This window comes from Nicotiana sylvestris, chromosome 3, assembly GCF_000393655.2.
Source record: "Nicotiana sylvestris chromosome 3, ASM39365v2, whole genome shotgun sequence".
NCBI classification, from domain to species: domain Eukaryota; kingdom Viridiplantae; phylum Streptophyta; class Magnoliopsida; order Solanales; family Solanaceae; genus Nicotiana; species Nicotiana sylvestris.
In genome coordinates, this window is record NC_091059.1 from 178,509,943 (window position 1) to 178,536,078 (window position 26,136).

At 34.8% G+C, this 26,136-nt stretch overlaps 1 protein-coding gene and 1 non-coding gene across 2 annotated transcripts; both read left to right on the top strand.

Moving 5' to 3' along the window:
• Positions 1-8,285: 8,285 nt before the first annotated feature.
• Positions 8,286-10,007, top strand: LOC104242468 (uncharacterized). Its single transcript, XM_009797517.2, has 2 exons — positions 8,286-9,466; positions 9,577-10,007. The coding sequence occupies exons 1-2, from the start codon at positions 8,732-8,734 to the stop codon at positions 9,736-9,738; spliced, it is 897 nt and encodes a 298-aa protein (XP_009795819.1). The 5' UTR covers positions 8,286-8,731; the 3' UTR covers positions 9,739-10,007.
• A 2,454-nt stretch (positions 10,008-12,461) lies between these two features.
• TRNAS-GCU (transfer RNA serine (anticodon GCU)) lies at positions 12,462-12,543 on the top strand. The gene has a single exon. It is a non-coding gene; the product is annotated as a tRNA-Ser (tRNA).
• The last annotated feature ends 13,593 nt before the right edge of the window (positions 12,544-26,136 follow it).

Below are 26,136 nucleotides of genomic sequence, written 5' to 3' on the forward strand. Positions count from 1 at the left end.
AGTTATCTCCCTACGCTGCTATATTTTTTCCTCTCTTTTTTTCACAATTTTTTCAAAAATTCCCGATTTCAGAAGCCGGTCAGCATGCAGATCTGAGGCAAATAAATGTGCAAAACAAACAAGATGCAGCAGGATGGTCTTTTTTTTTATTTCAGGTTGCTTGTCTTAGACGGACCCAACCCCTATGTTGAGTCCCCTAAGTCAAATGCAACATGATGCAAATAAACATTCCTACAAGGGATCCGGCATGAAGTCAAGTTATTCTAGGTTCAACCTGGGTATATGTTCTAGACAGTGTACCCGAGCGGACAACTCGAGTTGAGGAAGGAGCTCCTTTCCGGGAACCAAAAGGCCAACCGGCTTAGAAACTTTCCGAGCCTATTTTATTTTAGGGTATGACACTAACAGAATAGGGAGTCTCAACCAGTAAGCACATCCCCGGAGGTAAGAGGAGAAGGTTTCGGCACAGTTTATATGTACAGTTCAAATAATATCAAAGCAGTAAAAAGCATCATTTTGCACATTTAGTCTAAAACATGTAATAAGATCAAATAATAAATAAAGCCAAATATAACAATTCATCTAAGCTCGAATTCTGAACCCTAAACCAGAGATTCTGGGTTCGTCCCCAGCAGAGTCGCCAGAGCTGTCACACCTCCTTTTTTTTCCCGCGCCGCCCGCAAAAGGGACGCGGAAGGGAGTTTTTTCCAAATAAAGGACAATCGAAACGGGATTTATTTATTTATTTCAGAGTCGCCACTTGGGAGATTTATGGTGTCCCAAGTCACCAGTTGAATCCCGAATCGAGGAAAAGAATGACTCTGATTAACAGTCTGCGCACCAGAAATCCGGATAAGGAATTCTGTTAACCCGGGAGAAGGTGTTAGGCATTCCCGAGTTCCGTGGTTCTAACACGGTCACTCAATTGTCATATTCGGCTTGATTATCTGATTTTATACAATTACGAAAATATGTGCGAATTTTAAACTCTTTACCGCTTTTATTATTATTATTATTTTATCGAGAATTGCAACATCGTGAAAATACATCTCGAACCACGTCACATCAATGCACCTGTGGTTGTTGGCATATTTCAACTCTGTGGAGATTTGGATTTGGGTCACATAAATGTGCACCCGAGTTTAAGAAGATAACCTTATTAAATACACGCCTAAAGCGACTAGCGTATCATTATTTTTGGGTAGGGCCGTGAAATTTTGCTAAACGGCCCATCCCGAAGTCTAAGTATTTTAAAATAAATTATTGAGGGCCCCGCAACTTGTGTATCCTTGTTTGTCGAGGCTCGCCTTATTTATTTTTAGGATATCCTAAAATGACTACATTTCTATTAAATTCGTCTCTAAAATAAAAGTGAAAAATCCTAATTAGTTACATGCTTGCAAAAAAGGCGTAACATATTAAATAATAGATTATGACAAATGTTAACGGAAAGGAATATTAATAAAATTGAAATTATAAATAAAATACGGAATCGACAAATAATATATTCAAAAGAAACTAATTATCCTATAACTAGATTAAACTCGCATTGTTAGATGACTTGAACCGTTGGAATTAATTATTTACAACTATTTGAAACTAGAATCAATCTTAATTACTAATGCATATTCGAAAGTTTATTAAATTTAAACGTTAACTCGTCTTGTTTGAACTCAAATCATGCCATAATGCCTAATTCACGAAATTAATTTAAATTCATGTTTTAACTAAATTTGGCTACATATTCACGATTAGCCTACTGTTGACAATATTAAAACCTTCATAGCTAGTGAACTAATCAGTTTTGCCAAGACGATTCACTAAAGACCAACTTATGTTATTTTCCTCTTATTCCAATTATTAAACAGTTTGACAGTAATGAGCATGCTTAAATATATACTCCCTAATAATCAAACTAAAGCAGGGTATTATTTAATACATTACTACAAGATGCCTAGTTATGCAAAGCGACAGAAATTTACAGAATAATAATACATGAAATAGCCCAAATACAATCCGTAAAAGAAACAAAGAAAAAAAAAGCTAAATTAAAACTTCAAAGTTCTATTCTTCATATGTATTCATGCTTTCACATTTCAGCTTACAATATCGACAGGGTTACAGCCATGTACCTGGTATTGGAAGTAAAAGAAGAGGAAGATCAACAGAAATGCAGTAGCATATAACAACAGCAACACCCCCGCAACCAGTAACAACCAGCAACGAGAAACCAGTGACAGATTTTAAAATTAAAATAAAAATCCAGCAATAACCAGTGAAGTAGTAGCAAATAACCAACCAAACTCAAGGAACAAATCACATGAAAATCCAGAAACACCAACAATAATCAACGGGCAAAAACAAAGTGAACCTTTTTTTTAGATTGAAAGACCAGTTAATGTTTACCCTTAATTCTCTCTTAATGTTCAGAAAATTCTTTCTTTTAAACTCTCTTCAACTTCGAATCCTCTTCAATATTTTTTTTAAACTCTCTTCAAATTCGAATCCTCTTCAATATTTTGAAATTCTTCCTTAATATTCAGAAAACCTCCTCCTCCTTTTATTTGTGTCCAGCTCTTCCTCTTTATACCCAAATCTTCCAGCATTTTAATTAAATCCCACCATCTTCTACCCATCCCCCTTTAACTTCCCACTACTTAATGTTTTGTCCCCCACTATATTAAACAAATACATTAGTTCCCACTAACACATATATTTTCTTTATTTAATTCCATTATTCCCCACTAACGCATGCTTTGTCCCCACTATATTAAACAAATATATTAATTCCCACCATTATGTCTTGTCTCCCACTACGTATTAAAAAATATATTAATTTAATATTATGGACGGAGCACTCAAATTAATCATTTTTTAAGACTCATTTAAAATCCTGAAAATGCCCTTGAAAATACTATAATTTACCATTCTACCCCTGAAAATACTGCAATTTACCATTTTACCCCCATCAGCTATAACCAATTCACCTAATCAATCTAATCAAAATACAACAGCTATAACCAATTCCTAATCAAATTTCATCAACAAATTTAGGCTAGAAACTCAATATTTTTGACTGAACAATATTTTTAACAACAAACATACTTTCAGATTCAATAACAGCAACAAATTGAACATAACCAACAAGTAGATTCAAATCACTAAACTCAATAATCAATTGAACTTTAAATTAAATCTAACAACATGATTAAACTAAACACTTCTATATTAAAACTAAAAAAGAACATAAAACAAACTGAAGAAATAATCAAGAAATGATAAACAACGAACAAGAAAAGAATCAAACATATACTGATTTCACATCCGAGAATATCAAACAAATTACGGACAGAAATGAAACTTAAACCAACTAATCGGAAATGAACAACGACGAACTCGAACGGAAACGGAAAACTCGGACAACAACCTCGACGTACCGGATCTCGACTCAACAAAAACCCACCTTCTCTTTTAACCTCGATGAACTCAGACTGGACCTCACCGAACGACGAACAACGACGGACTCAAACAAAACCAAACGAGACCTTGACAGAACTTCGCCGGACTTTAACCGCACTGCTTCGCTTCCTCCGTCTATCTCTCACTTTGTTTAAATGACCTCTTGTTGCTGCTCTATCCGTGTGTGTGCGTGTGGTCGTGGAAGCAGCAGCAGTGGGGCTGTATGTGTGTGTGTTGAGCAGCTGTTTGACGAGAGAGGAGATGAAGCAGCAGCAACTATGTGTGGTCGCTTGGGATAAGGAGATGAAGCAGCAGCAATGGCTGCTGGACATGGAGCTGATGGTGGTCGTTCATGGTTGAGCTGAGGGAGACAACAAAGAAGTAACCGGTCGTTTGGGCTGTTCGTTGGTTGAAGGAAGATGGACGACGGGGCAGTAGCTGCCATGGAGAAGAAGAAGAAGCAGCAGCGATAGTGGTTTGGTCGTGAGCTAGGCTGGTCGACGACGAGGAACGCAGCAGCACTGCTTCTCGTTAATGGCGGATGGGGGGTCGACTTGGGTGAAGCTGGACGTTGGGTTTCAATGGCGGATGGGGAGGGGGTGTTGGACAGTGGTGAGCGGAGGAGGGGGGCTGTGGGGTTTTGTGGCTTGAGGGGTCGTTTTGACGTGAGCATGGAGGTGACGGGGTCTGTGGGGTTTCGTGGGAGGGGTTGAACGAAGAAGATGAAGAGGGGAGGGGTGCATGGGTCCGGCGGCTAGGAGAAAGAGAAGGGGTCTTTAGGGTTTTTTGAGTAACAAATGAAACAAAAATGAGAGAAAGAGTGATGGGGTCGTGTGGTCAGATAGGGGGCGGTTGGGCTTGGGTCAAGGGTTTTGGGTTGGGTAGAGGTGTTTTGGGCCTAGGTTCAAAATTGAAAAAGAGGCCCAATTCCGATTTTCTTTATATTTTTTGCTCTCTTTTCTTTTACTTTCTAGTTAATAAAACTAAAATTCTAAATTAAGTTATAAACTAAATTAACTTATCAAAAATACTAATTAATTCCTAGCAACAATTATCATACATAATTAAACACCAATTAAAACAAAATTGCACAATTTGACATTGAATGCTAAAAATGCAAACGATGCATATTTTTGCAATTTTCATTCTTGTAAAACAAACTTAATTACTTCTAATTGTAAACTTAAATCCTAAATGCAAATGCGATGTATTTTTGTATTTTTTATTAATTTAACAAATAAACATGCATGGACAAATACAAATAATTATTGAAAATGCCACAAAAATTCTCAAAATTCCACACAAAGGAAAATTATTTTATTTTGAATTTTTTGGGAGTAATTCTCTCATAGGGCAAAAATCACGTGCTTACACACATTAATACGATAATAGAATCAGATAATGCTGAATTCTTTGAAACTATTTATCCGCATAAAAAGCAAAGTGAAGTGACCTGCCAAAAGTAAAAACGACCTCGGGAGAAAATAACAGATGGTATGCCTAATGAAAAAAATCCAAGAAGAAGTAAACGTCAAAGGATATCTACTTTATTCGGTCCAGATTTTCTGACTTTTCTGTTAGAAAATGAGCCTCGTACCTTTAAGGAAGCAATGTCTTCCTCAGAAGTACAATATTGGAAAGAAGCTGTCAATAGTGAAATAGAATCCATATTGAGCAACCATACCTGGGAATTGGTTGATCTTCCTCCAAGTAACAAAACGTTGGGTTCTAAATGGATTTTCAAGAAGAAAATGAAGGACGATGGTACTATTGACAAATACAAGGCAAGACTTATTGTCAAAGGATTTAGACAATGAGAAGGTCTTGACTATTTTGACACATACTCACCGGTAACAAGAATTACATCCATTCGGATGCTAATAGCGTTAGCCGCCTTGTATGGTCTTCAAATCCATCAAATGGATGTAAAAACAACATTCTTAAATGGTGATCTTGAGGAAGAAATTAACATGAACCAACCTGAAGGGTTTGTTGTTCCGGGAAAAGAAAAGAAGGTGTGTAGACTTGTCAAGTCCCTTTATGGACTAAAACAAACACCCAAGCAATGGCATGCGAAATTTGACCAAACAATATTGTCAAATGGTTTTAAGATTAATGAATGTGATAAATGTGTTTACATTAAGAACGTTCCAAATCATATAGTCATTGTTTGCTTATATGTTGATGATATGCTAATAATGAGCAAAGACATTGCCGACATTCAAGCTACTAAACGTATGCTTGCTAGTAAGTTTGATATGAAAGACTTAGGAGTTGCCGATGTAATTCTAGGAATTAAAATCCAGAGGACTCCTCAAGGTCTAGCTTTGTCTCAGTCACATTACGTGAAAATGGTACTGGAAAAATTCAAACACTTGGAATTTAGAAGTGCAAGAACTCCAATTGACTTAAACCATCATCTTATAAAGAATAAAGGTGAAAGTACATCTCAATTGGAGTATGCTCATGTGTTGGGAAGCTTAATGTACATCATGAACTGTACATGACCTGATATAGCTTGTGCAATAAGTAAACTTAGTCGATTCACAAGTAATCCCAACAAACATCACTGGGTGGCAATGAAACAAGTTCTGGGATACTTGGAATATACCCAAGACTACGCCTTGCACTACAATAAATATCCTGCGGTTATCGAAGGATATAGTGATGCAAATTGGATAACCGGCTCAACAGAAACAAAGTCTACAAGTGGATATGTTTTTACTATTGGTGGAGGAGCAGTATCTTGGAAATCTTCCAGACAGACGTGTATCGCTCGTTCTACAATGGAATCAGAGTTTATAGCTTTGGATAAAGCCGGTGAAGAAGGTGAATGGCTTCAAAATTTCTTAGAAGACATTCCGTTCTGGCCAAAGCCTTTGGCTCCTATTTGCATACATTGTGATAGTGAGGCTGCCATAGGACGAGCAGGGAGCGTTATGTACAATGGAAAGTCTCGTCATATACGACGAAGACATAACACCGTTAGACAACTACTTTCTAGTGGAATTATCACTATTGATTATGTAAAATCAAAGGATAATGTGGCGAATCCGCTTACAAAAGGTTTAACTAGAGAGGGAGTTGAGAAATCATCTAAGGGAATGGGACTATGGCCGAGGACAAGTCAATATGGCGGTAACTCTACATAGAATCTTAGATGTTCCGAGATCTAGGTTCAAGGAGCTCAAACAAAGTTGTGATTGACCGGTTCAACATTGTCAAAATAAAATCTTTGGTCCATTCTCGTGATGAAGACAATGTTCAGTAACAAGGATAGAACTTTACATGTTCTTTAATGATTACCAAAGTTTGATGAGGTATCTATCAAATAGTGTCAATCTAAAGGATTACACGTTTAGGAATCACCTACGTAAGTGTGAAGTGTAAGCCGCTTCAAGGAGAATTCTGTAAGGCCAATTTTCTACGCACTTATGAGACCAGGCAGTGTTCATGGCTAAAACGAACACAACAATGAGAACCAGAAGACGGTTAAGGGTTGGTTGTGTGACATATGGTTGTCTAGGTATACACTAAAGTTCGACGGTTAAAAGATATCAAATCTACCTATTGACCGAGTATATCCGACATATGTTAACTACGGAAAGTTCAAAGGGAAACCTACTTATCTAGATGCAATTAATCCTTACTTGCAAAATCACATAGCTTTCATCTATGATCTTTCTTGATACAGTCATTCTCATTCATGTGGGGGATTGTTGGACTTTAAGCCATTGGGCTTTAAAGTAGAAGAAGTGTGAATTGGAAATGGAGGGAAATAAAATGGAAGGAAAATGAAAAATTTGAAGAAGTGAACTTTTGTCTTGCACTGTGTCTCTCATTGGTGAGGGACAGCCACATTTGTATGCTTATATATAGAATCACTTCTTAAAGCTCTTAAAAGGAGTTGAAGAGAATGAACCCTCGCGCCGTCGTCGTCGCTCGCTCGCTCGGCTCGGCTTTGGTTTTGGCTTTGGCTTTGGCTTTGGATTTGTCAAATGATCGATAAGATTATTTTTTGGACAAAATTTATTTAATTATTTAATAATTAATTAAATGCCAAGTCACTGCTGAAAATACGCCAGAATCTTGCTGAAGATTCAGAGAGCCTATCTGACCGCGGTTCTTCCGCGGTCGCGGTGGAACCGCGGCAGGCAGATTCAGAGAGCCTATTTGACCGCGGTTATGCCGCGGTCGCGGTAGAACCGCGGCAGGCAGCGTATTCTTCTGAAAAGGCACTTTTTTCAGACACCTCTTCTGATAATTGCCTATAAATTCTGAGGCAATGCTCCATTTTCTACACGAAAAACACTCCAGAACTTCTTTCTTTCTGAATACACTGCATCCTAATTCGCAGTTCCTTTCTCTCAAATTCGTAAGTGTGATTTTGCTCCGTTCTTTGAGTTCGTTGGTATCCTGTAGTTTGTATTGTCACTGTTGCAGGAAGGTTTATTCTGTTTTATCCTGGGAGGATTTAATCCATTACCTTGGCAACGTGTGAGGGCGTTAAAATTCCTTAAGGACGCACAAGAAAATTGTAGACTCGGAATATTTCTGATTCTTTATTGTTTTCTAGATTTCTTTATTCTTCTAATAGTTTTGTTTTCTGATTTTTGTTTTGACACAGTAACGCTCACAATACCCGCTCTTTTTTTATTTAAAAATAATGGGGGTGGTTGGATCAGTTCAAGTGCGCCGGTGAGATACCTGATAACTTTGTGTATTAGCAAGACATAAATGAAGAGAAATCACTTAATTCACTTCGTTATTTGCTAGGCTAAACTTTTGGATGCATTTGTGGCCACTTTACCTCATCAAGGTACATTGTTTTCCCACCATACAACTAGCTGACAGTTGAACGAAAGAAAAAAACTACAATTACCCACTTTTCCTCAATTTATTAAATGGAGAAAATATATGGTGTTTCATCACTTTTTGTTTGTAAATATAGTAATTTAATTTTGCCAAAGAAACAGTCCAAAGAGGGTACATCAAACAGCGAGGGTCAATGTGCCTAATTTGCCTTATTTTTCTCCGCAAGCGGCGCGTTTTAGCACTTTAGTGGAAAACCAAACCAGATCTCTTATAGCTCAACTCTCAGAGGTCCCAATCCAGTGAACTTGTGACCCCCACCCCTACATTTCCTCCCTACTAAATTACACTATTTCTATTTTCTCCTCCCTTTTTTATTTTCCTCTTTTTTCTTTCATTTCTCTTTATCTGCAAAATAAGACCTAAGCAGCTGCAGACCCTCCAAACACTTAAGTTTCCCATGGATCCCACCCTCAAAAAGCAACCTAAACCTACCCCTTTCTCCGCCACCATTTCCACCACCAACTCCAAACCCCACCACCCACCAGATCCCACCACCCTCCCCTCCCCCACTGTTCAAAACATCTCAACTCACTTTTCCAAGCTCTATGCAAATCACAAGATCCTCAAATCTACCTCAAAAAGCTCATCTGGGGGGCATAGACATCCTCCTGTTGACACTCATTTACAGGCCAAAACTCTAGCTGCTGCTACTTCCTCTGTTTTTGATTCCTCATGTTCTGCTTTGACTAAGTCAAAGAGTTTACACGGGAGTAGATATGTAGCAGAGGGAGAGAAACATAACTCTGTTAAGGATATTGACAAAGCAATTGTTTTGCATGAAAAAGCTGAAGTCAAGAAAATACCCCACAAGGAAAAGAAAGAGGTGGATGTTAAAAAGGCATTAGCTTTGTTATCCAAGAGCCAAGATAGTGACCAGTTGAAAGGGTTTCAACAAGGGGTTGATAAAATTACCAAAAGGCCATCTTTTTCTTTGTCCATAAATGGTGGAAGGAGGAAATCATTCAGCTGTTCACAGACTGAGTTAGCTAATTTCTTTTCTTGCAGTGGTGTGAAAGTTGTGTCCGTGGATATGCCACCTTTTATGCAGATTCATGCTGTGGATTTTGCAAGAAAAGCTCATGATAGCTTGGAAAAGTTCTCCTCTAAATCACTTGGATTTTCCCTTAAAAAGGTAAACACTTGGGAAAAAGTTTTAATGATTATGCATTGTTGGTGATTTTTGATATTTGAGCTTTTAGTGAATTGAATTATTTTGTATAATTGTGTTTTCTTGATTTTCAGGAGTTTGATGGGGTATATGGACCAGCTTGGCACTGTATTGTAGGGACCAGTTTTGGCTCATTTGTCACACATTCAGTAGGTGGTTTCATATATTTCTCCATGGATCACAAGCTATATGTACTCCTGTTCAAGACTACTGTACAAAAAGCAGAATCAAGCTGATATCTTTGAGGTGAAATCCATTTTAGTATAGGGAAATTTTTGGAAAGAAGTTTGTTATCTGTCTTTGTAGTTTTGTACATTAGCTTTGATTATCAAAACAATGGTAGTTCTGCTCACAGTTCAATAGTGTCACAAGACCCTTTTCTCAGCACCCCAATCCCTTTAACCGTGCCCTTAAAAACCCTCCAATGAGGGAGTGTATTGATCATTGGAATACCGTGAAACAAATTGTACACTGTTACATCTTGGAAAGTTGATAAAGTATTTAATGGTGGTGTCCATGGAGTGATTGAAGTGGACCATCAACGGTTCAGATGCATATAGCTCTTTGCTATGTTGCACATACTCTTCAAAATAGTTGTCGTACCCGTGTCCGTGTCACATGCTTCACATACGCACCCATATATATTTTCGGAGAATCTAAGCAACAAAGACTGTTTGAACTTGGGAAGTAAAGAGGACAAGAGTTGTTCTATGGATTTTTGCCTATTTTCCTCTACAGTGTCTATTTTCCTCTACAGTGTTACCAAGTGGAGTACTAGAAAGAATAGGGATGTCTCCATTTTATGATTTGAAAGACTGATGATGAAATTGAGGAGCAGTGTTCCACTGACTTTAGTGCACAGTCTACTGACTTTAATTTTCATACGTATTATCTTGTTAATGCTGAAAAAGTTATCACTTACCAATGGAGTGGTAATGCCCTTTGCGTGTTCAAACCGCCAATCGATTATTTCGGTACTGTACTGGAATTCAATAATTCATCAAGCCAGAGAGAGAAATCATTTTTCTATTCTCTTCTTGTTTTGTTCTTGGTTTAGTGTGTTCTGTGTTACTTAAAATTGGAATTATACAAGGGATTGTGATAGCTTTTGGATTTTACATTAGTGCAATCCGTTCTGTCTGATCTTGTTCTTGCATCAGCCTTGGAAAATTATATTGGAGTATCAGTGTACTTACTGCTCCTTTGCCAGTTCAATGGGCTATGTTATGATACTTAAAGAAATAAATTGCAAATAAAAGGTAACTAAGGTAGGGAGCAAACATGCCAAAAACTTTAAAAAATGAGTTACCAAACTCAGTTTTCAACTATGAGAACAAATGCGTTTGGACTGAAAAGTAGTGGAATCAACCAAACATCATTAGAGAAATGCCGTTTCAGTTTGTAGTAGTTTTACAATCGTTTGCATAAACTGAGAAAGTTCACTCTTCTAAACACTGTTATGTCTGTTTCCTTATTCCAAATGGGCTTTTGCGGAGCACATACCCTCACCATTTCCTGAAGTCCAATGCTTGGCCCAAAGCAAAATTCTCATTGGAATAGAAACAAACACGTTATTTCTAGCAACTCCAACTTAACCAGTGTACTATTACACCAAGGTTTCACTAGTACAACTCTTTGCAAATAGTAAAAGAAAGAAAAAAGAACAAAAGAAAATATGTATCGAACTAGAGCAAAAACTTGAGAGGCTAAAGCGGTCGAAAACTGATCTGATGTCAATAGAAATGAGATAAAGTTGAGTTTTCTTTGGATTTTGTTAAGAGTAGTAACTAGTTGTTGATTTTCAGGCCATGACTTATAATCTGTCACGTGATGTTTGACAAATGATACAAGCATGGACTTGATTGAAATGGATATGTTTTGAACAGACTACCAATTTAGCAAAGAAATTCAATTTCCTATGATGCAACCAAGCAGTACGTCTCCAACGCTACAGTATTTATAGTACAAAGAATATCAGTTGTTATTATGCTTAATGTAATATGATTACAAACAATCTATTTTTCCTAAGCCTAGAATACATCAAGTAGAAGAAAAAGAAATCGACCAGCACATTTGACTAGAGAAGCATTTGGAATTTTTTATGTTAACCAATTTCAGTAGCGATGGTGCATGTAGCTCCCATTGATGACAAGATGCGGGAAGCGAGACTCAGGTGGTTCGGGCATGTTCAGAGGAGAAGCCCAGATGCTTCAGTAAGGAGGTGTGAACGACTAGTTGTGGAGGGAACGAGAAGAGGTAGAGGACGGCCTAAGAAGTATTGGGGAGAGGTGATCAGACATGATATGACGAGGCTTCAGATTTTCGAGGACATGACATTTGATAGGAAGTTGTGGAGGTCGAGCATTAAGGTTGTAGGTTATGAGGTAGTTGAGTCTTGCCTTACTAATACCGCTGTGAGACTAGTCTGGTAGGGTTTTTGCCTAAGATAGCTAGTGCAATGTTGTGTCTTCCTATTTTTCAGTGCATGACCTATTTACTAGCTATCGGTTTTGCTTTGCATCTTTCTTTTGTATTTCATGTTGTTCTTATTTTTGTTATGACTTTCTTATGATTTTTGTAGGGATACTAATATTGTCTACATTTGTCTTTTGTTCTCTTGAGCCGAGGGTCTTTCGGAAATAGCCTCTCTATCCCTTCGGGGTAGGGGTAAGGTCTGCATACTCACTACCCTCCCCAGACCCCATTAGTGGGATTTCACTGGGTTGTTGCAGCAATTTCAATAGCGATATGATGAGGAGCACTATGTAGAATGGATTGCGGGGATGTTCTTAGTTTGAAGACATGAGTGGAGAATTGTCGCCAGATTTGATCCAAAAAATGCAAAGGCCTTTTGTGCAAAGAGGTAGTGTATCATTTATTGATGCTATTGATCGCGACTTTTGGTATGAGTGCTTAGTTCAGCTTCAAATAAAGTTATTTGGCGTGTAGAGGCAACAACGTCGCTTTGGCCGAGTGGTTAAGGCGTGTGCCTGCTAAGTACATGGGGTCTCCCCGCGAGAGTTCGAATCTCTCAGGCGACGTGCATATTATTTTTTGTCTTCTGTTGAAGAAGCTACAGACAAATTAAATAAGAAAAGAAAAATAAATGTGAATAACAAGTCTGGGAGATAAATGTTTTCCTACTGAATTCGTCCTAACATGGCAGCGTGGCGCTAAATTGTTAATTAGAATAGTATGTTTTCTCACTTATTTTTCCAGTTTGATTAGTGAGTAAATATTTTTGTTAGACAATAAAATGATTACATTTTTTTTTTATAATAGTTCGAAAATTTATTCAGAGGGTATTTTATTCATGAAAAATATTTTTTTAACATAATAATCCCACAGTTACGAAAAAGGAAGAGTTCGATTAAAAATGAGAAAGTGACTTGACAGAGTTAAAAAAGAGACATGGACTACTTTTAACGTTTTGTGACCCTGCAGATTCAATGTCATCGAAAGCTGTTTATAATGCTTAGTGCTAATAGTAATTTAGAATATACAATTATTTACATCAAGACTGAGACAACTGAAAGCATTATTCTCCCTAATTTAAACTACTTTATTTTTTTCTGATCGTTTTGCTTGATTATTGACTTTCTTACTTGCTTTAGCGTTCAGGAATTTAGTGAATGTTTTCGTTTAGTAAACCTTGTGTTGAGTTTTGGATTATTGAGTTTTTGTTTAAGATGAAATAGTCTTAAAATGAGAGTGAATGGGAAATGAGATTTGGATTTGGATTCGATCAAATGATCGATTGATTAATTATTTGGACCGAATTTATTTGTTAATAGTGAATATTAACGTGATATAATCCGTGTTTGTAACGGATGTTTTCTAATCCGTGTATTATGTTGCACCAAGAAAGCAACAAGATGCCTAGTGCACCTCCCACCATGGCCAAGTGCTCCTCCCACCAAGCAAATGTTTATTCCACCATGTAAGTGCTTCCTCCATGATATCCTAATGCTTGTTCCACCATGTAGGGGGCGGATTTCTCTCACATGACTGCTATAAATAGAGCAGAAGTTGTAGAGAAAGAAGAACACACCGGAAAAAAACACTCGAAACACTCAGTATACAATTGATATACACTTTGTATACACTCAAACTACACTCTGTATACACTGTGTATACACTGGAAAAACGAATTGCAATCTGATATCCTCTTCAGTAAGAATTCAACATCGGCTATACATTGCATTCATTCCTCTCAGAATTTTCATTCGACTTCTGAGTTCTCCTCCCTTATTCTGCATTGTTTTAAATCTACAAACAAAGCAACTGTAAGTATGATTTGCTGCCGAACTTTGCATTCGCTAAAATACTGGGGTTTGAAGTACCGCTACACCAGTGTGTAATTCGTTCTATCCTGGGAGGAAATAATCCATAACCTTGGGTACTAGGAGGGGATTAAATTCCTTAAGGAAACACTGTGAATTCAGTGGGCTCGAATTAATTTTTGTTTCAGTTATATCATTTATATTTACGTATGTTACTGCTGTAGGTAGCTGATAAAGAGGATAATATATATCTAAGAGTGGAAAAGTTAAAACTTGATCTTCCATCATTCCATATTTATACCAGATAAGAAGTACTATACAGGAAACAACAACAACAAGCTTAAGGAATTTAATAATTTTAATTTCTGTATTTGTGTTACTTTTATTATTCTGGAAACTTAAAACCTTTGTGGTTTTGTGTACTCCCATTTGGAGAGTAAAGCCTTCGTGGTGTTTTGTTGGAGATTAAAATCTACGTGATTTTTCACTCCAGTTTTAAACGTTTATTAAACGTTTGTTTGTGTCATTTTTACAGTAAAAATGGCGAATGACGGAAATCAAGCTGTTCCGATGATGACTGCCAACGCATCGACAAGTCGAACTCCGGCGTTGGCACCGACAGAGAAACCCGGAAAATTTTCCGGGATGGATTTCAAGCGCTGGCAGCAAAAGATGTTCTTCTACTTGACTACGTTATGTCTACAGAAGTTCATCAAGGAAGATGTTCCTGATCTTCCAGATGAAACTCCAGAGAATGATAGCTTTCTCGTGATTGAGGCGTGGAAGCATTCTGACTTCTTGTGCAGGAATTATATTCTTAGCGGACTGGAGGATAATCTGTATAATGTATACAGTGGCGTGGAGACGTCAAATGAATTATGGAATGCGCTTGAAAAGAAATACAAAATTGAAGATGTCGGGATGAAGAAATTCGTCGCTGCAAAATTTTTGGACTACAAAATGGTAGATAGCAAGTCTATTATTACCCAAGTCCAGGAGTTACAAGTGATTATTCATGATCTACTTGCTGAAGGTATATTTCAAATGAATGTTAATGTTGAAAGTAAAATTTGTAGTAATTTTACTAATGAAATTTTCATTGAAGGTCTTGTCATCAATGAGGCATTCCAAGTAGCAGCAATAATTGAGAAGTTGCCTCCATTGTGGAAGGACATTAAAAATTATTTGAAACAAAAACGAAAGGAGATGTCCCTTGAAGATCTCATTGTTCGATTGAGAATCGAAGAGGACAATAAAGCTGCTGAAAGGAGAGGCCGTGGAAATTCAACAATAATGGGAGCAAATATTGTTGAAGATAACAAAAAGAGAAAGAAGGCTTCTGGTCCGAAATACAACCCAAGCAAGAAGCGGTTCAGTGGAAACTGCTACAACTGTGGGAAAACCGGACACAAATCTACGGAGTGTCATGCTCGGAAGAAAGACAAGCAAAGGGGTCAAGCAAACATGGTAGAAAAGCATGATGATGTTGATGACTTGTGCGTCATGCTTTCTGAATGCAACCTGGTAGGAAACCCAAAGGAGTGGTGGATTGATTCTGGAGCCACTCGCCATGTTTGTGCTGTGAGGGAAACATTTTCTACATATGCTTCTGCTGGACCCGAAGAGACGCTCTCTATGGGAAATGTTGCTACAACAAACATTGAAGGATACAGTAAGATATTTCTCAAGATGACTTCTGGCAAGGTCATGACTTTGAACAACATCCTTCATGTTCCCGAGATTAGGAAGAACTTAGTCTCTACTGGACTTCTTGTAAAGCACGGTTTCAAGTGCGTTTTTGTATCTGACAAGGTAGTGATTAGTAAGAATGAAATGTTTGTAGGAAAAGGTTACCTTACTGAGGGCCTTTTCAAGCTGAATGTAATAGTTGTTGAAACTAATAATAAAACTTCAGCTTCTTCTTACTTACTTGAGTCAAATGATTTATGGCATGTACGTTTGGGTCATGTCAATTATAAAACCTTGCGAAAAATGATTAACCTGGAAGTATTGCCTAAGTTTGAATGCGAAAAATCAAAATGTCAAATATGTGTGGAATCTAAGTATGTTAAACATCCTTATAAGTCGGTTGAAAGGAATTCAAATCCTTTAGACTTAATTCACACAGATATTTGTGACATGAAGTCAATACCATCTCGCGGTGGAAAGAAGTATTTCATAACTTTTATTGACGATAGTACTCGATATTGCTATGTTTACTTACTTAATAGTAAAGATGAAGCAATAGACGCATTCAAGCAATACAAAAATGAAGTTGAAACGCAACTTAACAAGAAAATCAAAATGATAAGAAGTGATAGGGGTGGTGAATATGAATCTCCTTTTGAACAAATATGTTTAGAATATGGAATTATTCATCAAACAACAGCCCCTTACACGCCCCAATCCAATGGGATTGCGGAAAGAAAGAATCGTTCATTAAAGGAGATGATGAACGCATTGTTGATAAGTTCTGGTTTGCCACAGAACTTGTGGGGGGAAGCCATTCTTACGGCCAGCCGAATACTAAATCGAGTACCCCATAGTAAAACACAATCCATTCCATATGAAAAATGGAAAGGAAGGAAGCCCAACTTGAATTATTTTAAAGTGTGGGGGTGTTTGGCAAAAGTGCAAGTTCCTAAACCCAAAAGGGTAAAAATAGGACCGAAAACAGTTGATTGTGTTTTCATAGGATATGCGACTAATAGTAAAGCATATCGATTTCTGGTTCATAAATCAGAAAATCCCGACATTCATAATAATACGGTTATAGAATCAGATAATGCTGAGTTCTTTGAAAATATATATCCGTATAAAAAGGAATGCGAGTCGATTGGTGAAGTATCTAAACGACCTCGGGAAGAAACAAAAGAAAGTACATTTAATCAGGGGGATCCAAGACGTAGTAAACGTCAAAGAACGTCTACTTCGTTTGGACCAGATTTTGTGACTTTCTTATTGGAAAATGAGCCTCGAACATTTAAAGAAGCTATGTCTTCTTCGGAATCATTGTTCTGGAAAGAGGCAGTCAATAGTGAAATAGAATCCATATTGAACAACCATACATGGGAATTGGTTGATCTTCCTCCTGGAAATAAACCTTTGGGTTCTAAATGGATTTTTAAGAGAAAAATGAAAGATGATGGCACTATTGATAAATTTAAAGCAAGACTTGTTGTCAAAGGGTATAGACAACGAGAAGGTCTTGACTACTTTGATACATATTCTCCAGTGACGAGAATTACGTCTATACAGATATTAGTAGCATTAGCTGCAGTGTATGGTCTTGAAATTCATCAAATGGATGTTAAAACGGCCTTCTTAAATGGAGAGTTAGAGGAAGAAATTTACATGGAACAACCTGAAGGGTTTGTGGTTCCAGGTAAAGAAAATAAGGTATGTAGACTTGTTAAGTCCCTTTACGGACTAAAACAAGCACCCAAACAATGGCATGCGAAATTTGACCAAACAATGTTGTCAAATGGTTTTAAGATAAATGAATGTGATAAATGTGTGTACATTAAAAATGTTCCAAATCACATAGTCATTGTTTGCCTATATGTGGATGATATGCTGATAATGAGTAATAACATTGCCAACATAAATGCTACTAAGCGTATGCTAACTAGCAAGTTTGATATGAAGGACTTGGGAATTGCGGATTTAATTCTGGGGATTAAGATCCAAAAGACTCCTCAAGGTCTGGCATTGTCACAATCTCATTATATTAAGACAGTACTTGAAAAATTCAAGCACTTGGGCTTTAAAGTTGCAAAGACTCCAATTGACGTAAATCTTGCACTAGCAAAGAATAAAGGCCAAAACATATCACAATTGGATTATGTTCGTGTGTTGGGATGCTTAATGTACATCATGAATTGTACACGACCAGATATAGCTCGTGCTATAAGTAAACTAAGTCGATACACGAGCAATCCAGGTCAATCTCATTGGATGGCAATGAAACGAGTTTTGGGATACTTAGAATATACCCAAAACTTTGATTTGCACTACAGTAAATATCCTGCGGTGATTGAAGGATATTGTAATGCAAATTGGATCACCGGTTCAACTGATTCGAAGTCCACAAGTGGATATGTATTCGATATTGGTGGAAGAGCGGTATCTTGGAAGTCATCCAAACAAACATGTATTGCCCGCTCTACAATGGAGGTTGAGTTCATAGCCATAGATAAAGCCGGTGAAGAAGCTGAATGGCTCCGGAATTTCTTGGAAGACATTCCATTTTGGCCCAAACCGTTGGCACCAATACGCGTACACTGTGATAGCCAAGCGGCAATTGGAAGGGCTGGGAGCGTTATGTATAACGGTAAATCTCGTCATATACGACGAAGACATAAAACCGTTAGGCGACTTCTCTCTATAGAAATTATCACGATTGACTATGTAAAGTCAAGTGATAATGTGTCGGATCCACTTACAAAAGGCCTAACTAGAGAGGTAGTTGAGAAATCATCGAGGGAATGGGACTATGGCCGAGAACAAGTCATTGTGGCAGTAACTCTACCTAGAAGACTGGAGATCCCAAGATCTAGGTTCAAGGAGATCAAACAAAGTCATTAATGACGGTTCAACATTGTCAACAAAATTTTTAGTCCATTCTCGTGATGAGACAATGTTCAGTACCAAGGATAAAGCATTAAGGCTTTTTAATGATTTCTAAATTTGATACAGGGTATATCAAATAGTGTATCTACGGGATGACACGTTTAGGAATCACCTATGTAAGTGTGAAGTGTTAGCCGCTTCAAGGAGAATTTTGCAAGGCCAATTCTCTACGCACTTATGAAACCAGGCAGTGTTCATGGCTGAAACGAACACAACAATGAGAACCAAAGACGGTTAAGGGATTGATTGTGTGACTTATGGTTGTCTAGGTATACACTAAAGTTCGACGGTTCAAAGATATCAAATCTACCGATTGACCGAGTATATCCGACATAAGTTCACTACGGAAAGTTCAAAGGGAAACCTACTTATCCAGATGCAATTAATTCTTGCTTGCAAATCACACAAGTTTTTCATGCATACTTCCGTGATATAGCCATTCCCCATTCATGTGGGGGATTGTTGAGTTTTGGATTGTTGAGTTTTTGTTTAAGATGAAATAGTCTTAAAATGAGAGTGAATGGGAAATGAGATTTGGATTTGGATTTGGATTCGGATTTGATCAAATGATCGATCGATTGATTAATTATTTGGACCAAATTTATTTGTTAATAGTGAATATTAACGTGATATAATCCGTGTTTGTAACGGATGTTTTCCCATCCGTGTATTGTGTTGCACCAAGAAAGCAACAAGATGCCTAATGCACCTCCCACCATGGTCAAGTGCTCCTCCCACCAAGCAAGTGTTCATTCCACCATGTAAGTGCTTCCTCCATAATATCCTAATGCTTGTTCCACCATGGATGGGGCGGATTTCTCTCATATGACTGCTATAAATAGAGCAGAAGTTGTAGAGAAAGAAGAACACACCAGAAAAAAACACTTGAAACACTCAGTATACAATTGATATACACTCTATATATAATTGATATACACTATGTATACACTCAAACTACACTCTGTATACACTGGAAAAACGAATTGCAATCTGATATTCTCTTTAGTAAGAATTCAACATCGGCTATACATTGCATTCCTTCCTCTCAGAATTTCCATTCGACTTCTGAGTTCTCCTCCCTTGTTCTGCATTGTTTTAAAACTACAAACAAAGTAACTGTAAGTGTGATTTGCTGCCGAACTTTGCGTTCGCTGAAATACTGGGGTTTGAAGTACCGCTACACTAGTGTCTAATTCGTTCTATCCTGGGAGGAAATAATCCATAACATTGGGTACTAGGAGGGGATTAAATTCCTTAAGGAAACACTGTGAATTCAGTGGGCTCGAATTAATTTTTGTTTAAGTTATATCATTTATATTTACGTATGTTACTGTTGTAGGTAGCTGATAAAGAGGATAATATATATCTAGGAGTGGAAAAGTTAAAACTTGATCTTCCATCATTCCATATTTATACCAGATAAGAAGTACTATACAGGAAACAACTACAACACCTTGTAACAAGAAAAATGCTCTTATAGATGAATAGTTGAATATGGGAGGTAAATGTATAGGTCGAAATCTGCCTTAGGATGTTTACCGTAATACGACATTAAGGAAAGAGTTGGCCGAGATCGATCAAGAAGCAGCAAGATTCATGGTCGAGATGTTAATCATGATCGAGGTTGAGCATTGTGTAAAGAACTATAACGGCTAATGTCGGAAATAGGATATAGGGAATATGGAATATTCTTTGCACTTGTACTATTAGAGTTTGTTATGATATGTCTTGTATAAATAGAAAAAGAGATAAGGTGACAGGGTATGTAATAATCATTTGATAAGAACACTTTTCAATAGAAGATTCTTCCTCTATTTCTAACAAAGATACAAATATTGCCTTTTCATTGACATACTTACATGTATTATTCCACATTTTGTAATCAGATTCAAGGATATTTCGAACATTCTAGGATCTGTCTGACGCATCATTGTCAGAAGAAACAATCATCTAGTTTATTCATTATTGGGTGATTCATCCCTTCTATTTATTTAAATGTCACTTATTGTTATTTATTGCTAGTTACGTTATTCCTCCATTATTACTCATGCTTTGAAAATATTTAATGTGCAATATCATTAACTTCTCACTGAATCTACCCCCATATTGTCCGTATTTTATAGATCTACATTGAGGAATATTATTGTTAACTAAGTTTAACCCATTATTACATAAATATAAAATTTAACCGAAAGTTTACACTTTTTGACCAAACAGTAAATTTTTTATATTGAATGTAGTCAATCATTTTGAGGTTATGGTGGAAATATATTTGAAGAAATTGAAATGAATCTGTGCAATTCGGCTAGAGAAACTTGAATATTATAGTGTGATTGGGAAAATGTTACTGTATCATGCACTAATAAACTTTACCTAATTTTTCAGCAAGAGTAGTATCTGTAAATAAATCCACCAAAGAAAATTGGTAACCAACCATATATGGGAAGTGTAAACAGCCATAAGATGAACATTGGAATTAGGCCATCCATATATGTACGACCAACCAAACTTCGACATTTCTCAAAATGAAAAGCCAATTTGAAAAGACAAACAAATCAATTCCGATCAAAAGCTTTGTTCCATGTTTTTTTGATGAAGTAAAAGCTTTGATCCATGTTGTCTTCCACGATTAAGTAATGTTCCATATTCCATTTTGATGTAACAGTGGTTAAAAAAATTGAGCGATTGAAGAACATTATATATGACCCATTAAAAAGATTATAATTTAAAAAATATATTTTTTGTGTGTCACGTTCCAATTGGCGGGAGTAAAAATTGCAGGGTACCTTATTTGGTCCCCATTTAACCTGTACCTGCTTTTTATTTTTTTATTTTTTTTACTAGTACATAAGTTTAGATAACTTCATGCATGTTTTTCCTCCTTTTTTTCTTAGTCTTCATCATCATCATCATCTTCTTCTTCTTCTTCTCTATCGCTGTGAAAATAAAGGTGACAGTGAATTCATATGATATTTGTGAGCATATTTTAAGGTAGTTTATGGTATTTTAAGGTGAGTTGTTGTGGCGCTTTATTTTTTTACTACTGCTTAGGGTTTCTTATTCTTCTTCTTCTTAATTGCAAAAAGGGTTGGTTAGATTTATTGTTGTTTTGACAAATTGATGATTGGGGTTTGTTCTTAATGATATTTTGGGGGTAATGTTTCAAATTTGAGCTCATTTAATTTGGAGTAGATTTATATCGTGTATTGGATTTTTGAAATTCGAAGAACAAATTTTTGTTTCTGGGCAATTTGCACTTCAGACCTATGTGGCCTTAAGTACATCTGAAGTGTAATTTCTTCACTTCAGACCTATTTGGCTCTAAGTGCATCTGAAGTACAATTTTTTCACTTCAGGCCTATTTGGCTTTAAGTGCATCTGAAGTGCAATTTTTTCACTTCAGACCTATTTGGTCTTAAATGTATGAAAACATTGGTCGCAATTCAGACCTATTTAGCCTTAAGTGCATCTGAAGTGACTTAGTAATTTGGCCTCAAGTGAATCTTAAGTGCAATTTTTGCACTTTAAACTTAATTGGTCTTATGTGCATTGCATTTCAAACTAATTTTTCTTTAACTTCAGACCCGATAAGTCTGAATTGCAAAGTGAGTATAAGTTTAATTGTGACCCCAAAATTCGGTATAGATGCAATGCCCCGGGAGGGAGGGGTTGTGGCCCAAAAGGTGATAACATAGGAAGATACAAAGTCATAAATAAGTAGAAAAAAAGGCACTATACCAAATTCTAAGGTTTAGAGCATATGTCAAATACCCAAAGGGAGAAAGTAAAGTAGAACAAAGGCATTTGGGAAGGAGTTAGTCACTTTCATCAACTGTTGCCATCAGTATGTTACATCTTACAACTTAAAAAAATTGCCAATAATCATATTGCAAAGGAACTATCAAAGGCACATGCAAGTAATTCTATCTTAGGTAAGGTTCGAAGTTAACTTTCAATTGGCTTGTTTTTTGCTTCACTTTTGAACTGTGTGTAGGGTAAGGGAAGAAAAATTTGGCACAAGAGAGAAACAGAATTCTACTAGTTAAAAAAGGGTGTTAGGCCTATCACCTATGTGTTGAATCATTGATAGCTTCTTTAAACTGTAATTCTTATGACAAATTAGGGTTTTGTATTAATCAGCGGTGGCCCCAATCCTTCTCATGTCTACCAAACTCATATTTATCATTATTTCTCCAGACCTAGCTATTAAGACTAGTACTATTTTTGTTAACTAACACATGCTATTTGGTAACACGAAATTATTTTTGTTTAATCCACTAGTATAACTTAAAGTTCGTATATAGCTTCACTGAAACGAAATTAAAAATAGAAACCTCCGTTTTAATTTAGATGAGTTAGTTTGACTCGGTATGAAATTTAAGGAAAAAAAAAAACTTTTGAAGCTTGTGATCTTAAAAGCTTAAGTGGTAAAAGTTTTGTGAGGAAATGACATTTGTGTGGTATTAAAAGTTTCTCATTTAGGATAAAGTGGATAAAATGAAGAGTTTAAATAATTATTTCTAGTTGTAGAAATATGTCATTCTTTTCATAACGAACTAATAAGAAAAGTGTGTTATCAAAATTGTAACAGAAGGAGTAGTTAGATAAGCATAAGTTTGTGAACAATCTCTCAACTTAAGAGCTAATCATGAGAAGTCTATTCTACTTTAGGTTTAATTTCATTCTCTAATTAGCTAAATTGCTTAATACGTCAGAAGAGAGATCTAGTTTAAGAACCTAACGCAAAAAAGAAGCTGATCATCATTTCCCCATTATGATATTTGGTGGTTATGTTCTATTTTCTAAAGTAGGATAATCATCACTAAATCAATTTCAGATTTGTCTGTTTAAGTTTTGATCAACTTTATCAAAAGTAACAGATTTTTCTCTTTTATTTATAGGTTTCAATTTCTTGTTTGTAATTGAGGAGTTAAGGTAATACATGACATCTGTCAAGAAACTAAACTGTTCTCGTGGAATTGTACAAACCATTCCTCATCTATCTATATTATATTAAAAGGAGAGCAGTATGCATTCTAGTTAAGCTAAGCGGCAAGCTAAAATGAAGCCATTTGGCAATTTTAGTATAACATTAATAATTAATTAAAAATTAAAAATGGAAACATAATTAATGAAAGTAGTTTACTAAATCTTATACATAATCCAAATATAGATCTTAGACAAATCCAATCTTTATATCTATATTTATATTTATATGTATATCTATATCTATTATATTAAAAGGAGAGTAGTATACATTGTGGTTAAGCCAAGTGGCAAGCTAAAATGAAGCCACTTAACAATTTTAGGACAACATTAATAATTAGAAATTATATATAGAAACATAATTAATGGAGGTAGTTTAATGAATCTTATACATAATCTAAATATGTATAAGATATCAATATTTATATCTATATATTGATCCACTCATAGATTTTCTTCTATGTTAGCTAGAAATATGGAGGTGAAAAATTAATTAAAAATTATAATAGAAAAAAAATATATATATATAAAGACGTAAATTGAAATAACCTATGACTATTTATACTTTGGAGTAAGTTAAAATATAAAATAAAACTAAAAATTACTTAAGATATTAAAGATTTATTGAGTTTAAAAACTAAATAAATTCAAGCAGCAAAATAAGATCTTACATAAAGTATACAAATTAATTATAAGGTAAGAGAAAAATTAAATAATCAACAAAAGATATTTTAATAAGAAGAAAAATAAATTCATATTAATATTGATAAATCGTGCAAACGAATATTTTATACGTAAATATTACTACAACATTTAGATATAATGTGTTCAAACAATTAAGAAAATATTTTTCTATGATTAATATTTGAATTGAGTTTAGTTAGTTTAAGTTTGAAAGCATACCATAATTTTTTGAAAATATGGTCCAATTAAGAAAATAGAATGATAAAAATTATTTGAATTTGAGATGAGAAAGTATTTTAATTTTTATCTATATTATATTAGAATGAGTGTAGTAAAAATAGATATTAAATTCAAACAGGCTAATAAAAATTCACATGACAATGTAATAATATTAGGTATTGAATAATATAAATCAATAATAAAGAATAAATAGGAAAAAAACTAAGATTTTTTATCATAGGAAAAAGTGTAAAACTTATTTAAATTTGAGATGAGAAAGTTTTTTATATTATAATAAGAAAAGTCATAATATAAGTCCACATAACTCAAGTCTAATAGTAAAATAAAAAACTAAAAATATTGAACAATAAAAATAAATTAGAGATAATGTAACGACATTTATATAAGTTAGAAAATAAAATAAAGTAAATATACAGTACTTAAAAATATTATTAAATTTTAAATAATTTAAAATTTTTGAGCAACATTTTTGAAATAAAATAAATATTTATTTTATAATTAAAAAATTATATATTTATCTTATATTATATAATAAAAGTAGTTGATAATGATATTAAATAAAGTTACGAGTTAATGAAAAGCCACATAAAATGTAATAAGACTATATATTAGATTAAAAAAATAGGAAAATTATGCTAACTTATTAGAAATTTACTATTAGAAATTAAAAGAAAAGAAAAGACTATTTAAATTTAAGATTAGAAAATTCTTAAAACTACGATGCGAATGCGCAAATTATGAATAATACCACGAAATTGAAGTCTTATTTATGAAAAATAAAATAATAATAAAAAATAAATTTTAAATTATAAAATAAATTTCTAATATAGGTAATTTTACAAAAAATAAATTTGTATCTTAAAACTAAAAAGGAAAATAAAATTATGTAAAGAAGTAAAATGACAGTGAAAATATTACTACAACATTTAGATATAATATGTTCAATAATTAAGAAAATATTTTTCTGTGATTAATATCTGAATCGAGTGCAGTTATTTTGAGTTTGAATGCATAGCATAATTATTTGAAAATGTGGTCCAGTTTAGAAAATAAAATGATAAGAATTATTTGAGTTTGAGATGAGATTTGTTTTGAAAATATTACGTAAAGAATTAAAATGAAAATAAAAAATATCATTACAATATTTAGAAATAATGTGATCAAAAAATTAAGAATTTGTTTCTATGATTAAATAAATTTTAAAAAATATAAATAAATTTCTAATATTGGTAATCTTAATAATGAAAATTAAAAATTAAATTTTATCTTAAAGCTAAAAAGGAACAAACATATTTAACTGCATCTAATACAAAATTAATTATAAGAGACCTCAATACATTTGGAACAACAACAACAACAACAACCCAGTATAATCCCACAAGTGGGGTCTGGGGAGGGGAATATGTACGCAGACCTTACCCCTACCCTGAGGGACAGAGAGGCTGTTTCCAGGAGACCTTCAGCTCAAGAAAGCCAATACATTTGGAACAGATAATCAAATAGATTATGTATTAATATTTTAGACTTATGATTAATATCTGAATAGAGTGTAGTTAGTTTGAATTTGAATGCATAGCATAATTTTTTGAAAATGTGGTCCAGTTTAAAAAATAAAATGATAAGAATTATTTGAGTTTGGGATGATTTTTTAAAAAAAAAGATTATGTAAAGAATTAAAATGATAGTAAAAATATTATTACAATATTAAGTGTTCATAATTTTTTTTCTATGATTAAATAAATTTCTAATATTGGTAATCTTAATAATGAAAATTAAAATTAAATTAAATTTTATCTTATAGCTAAAAAA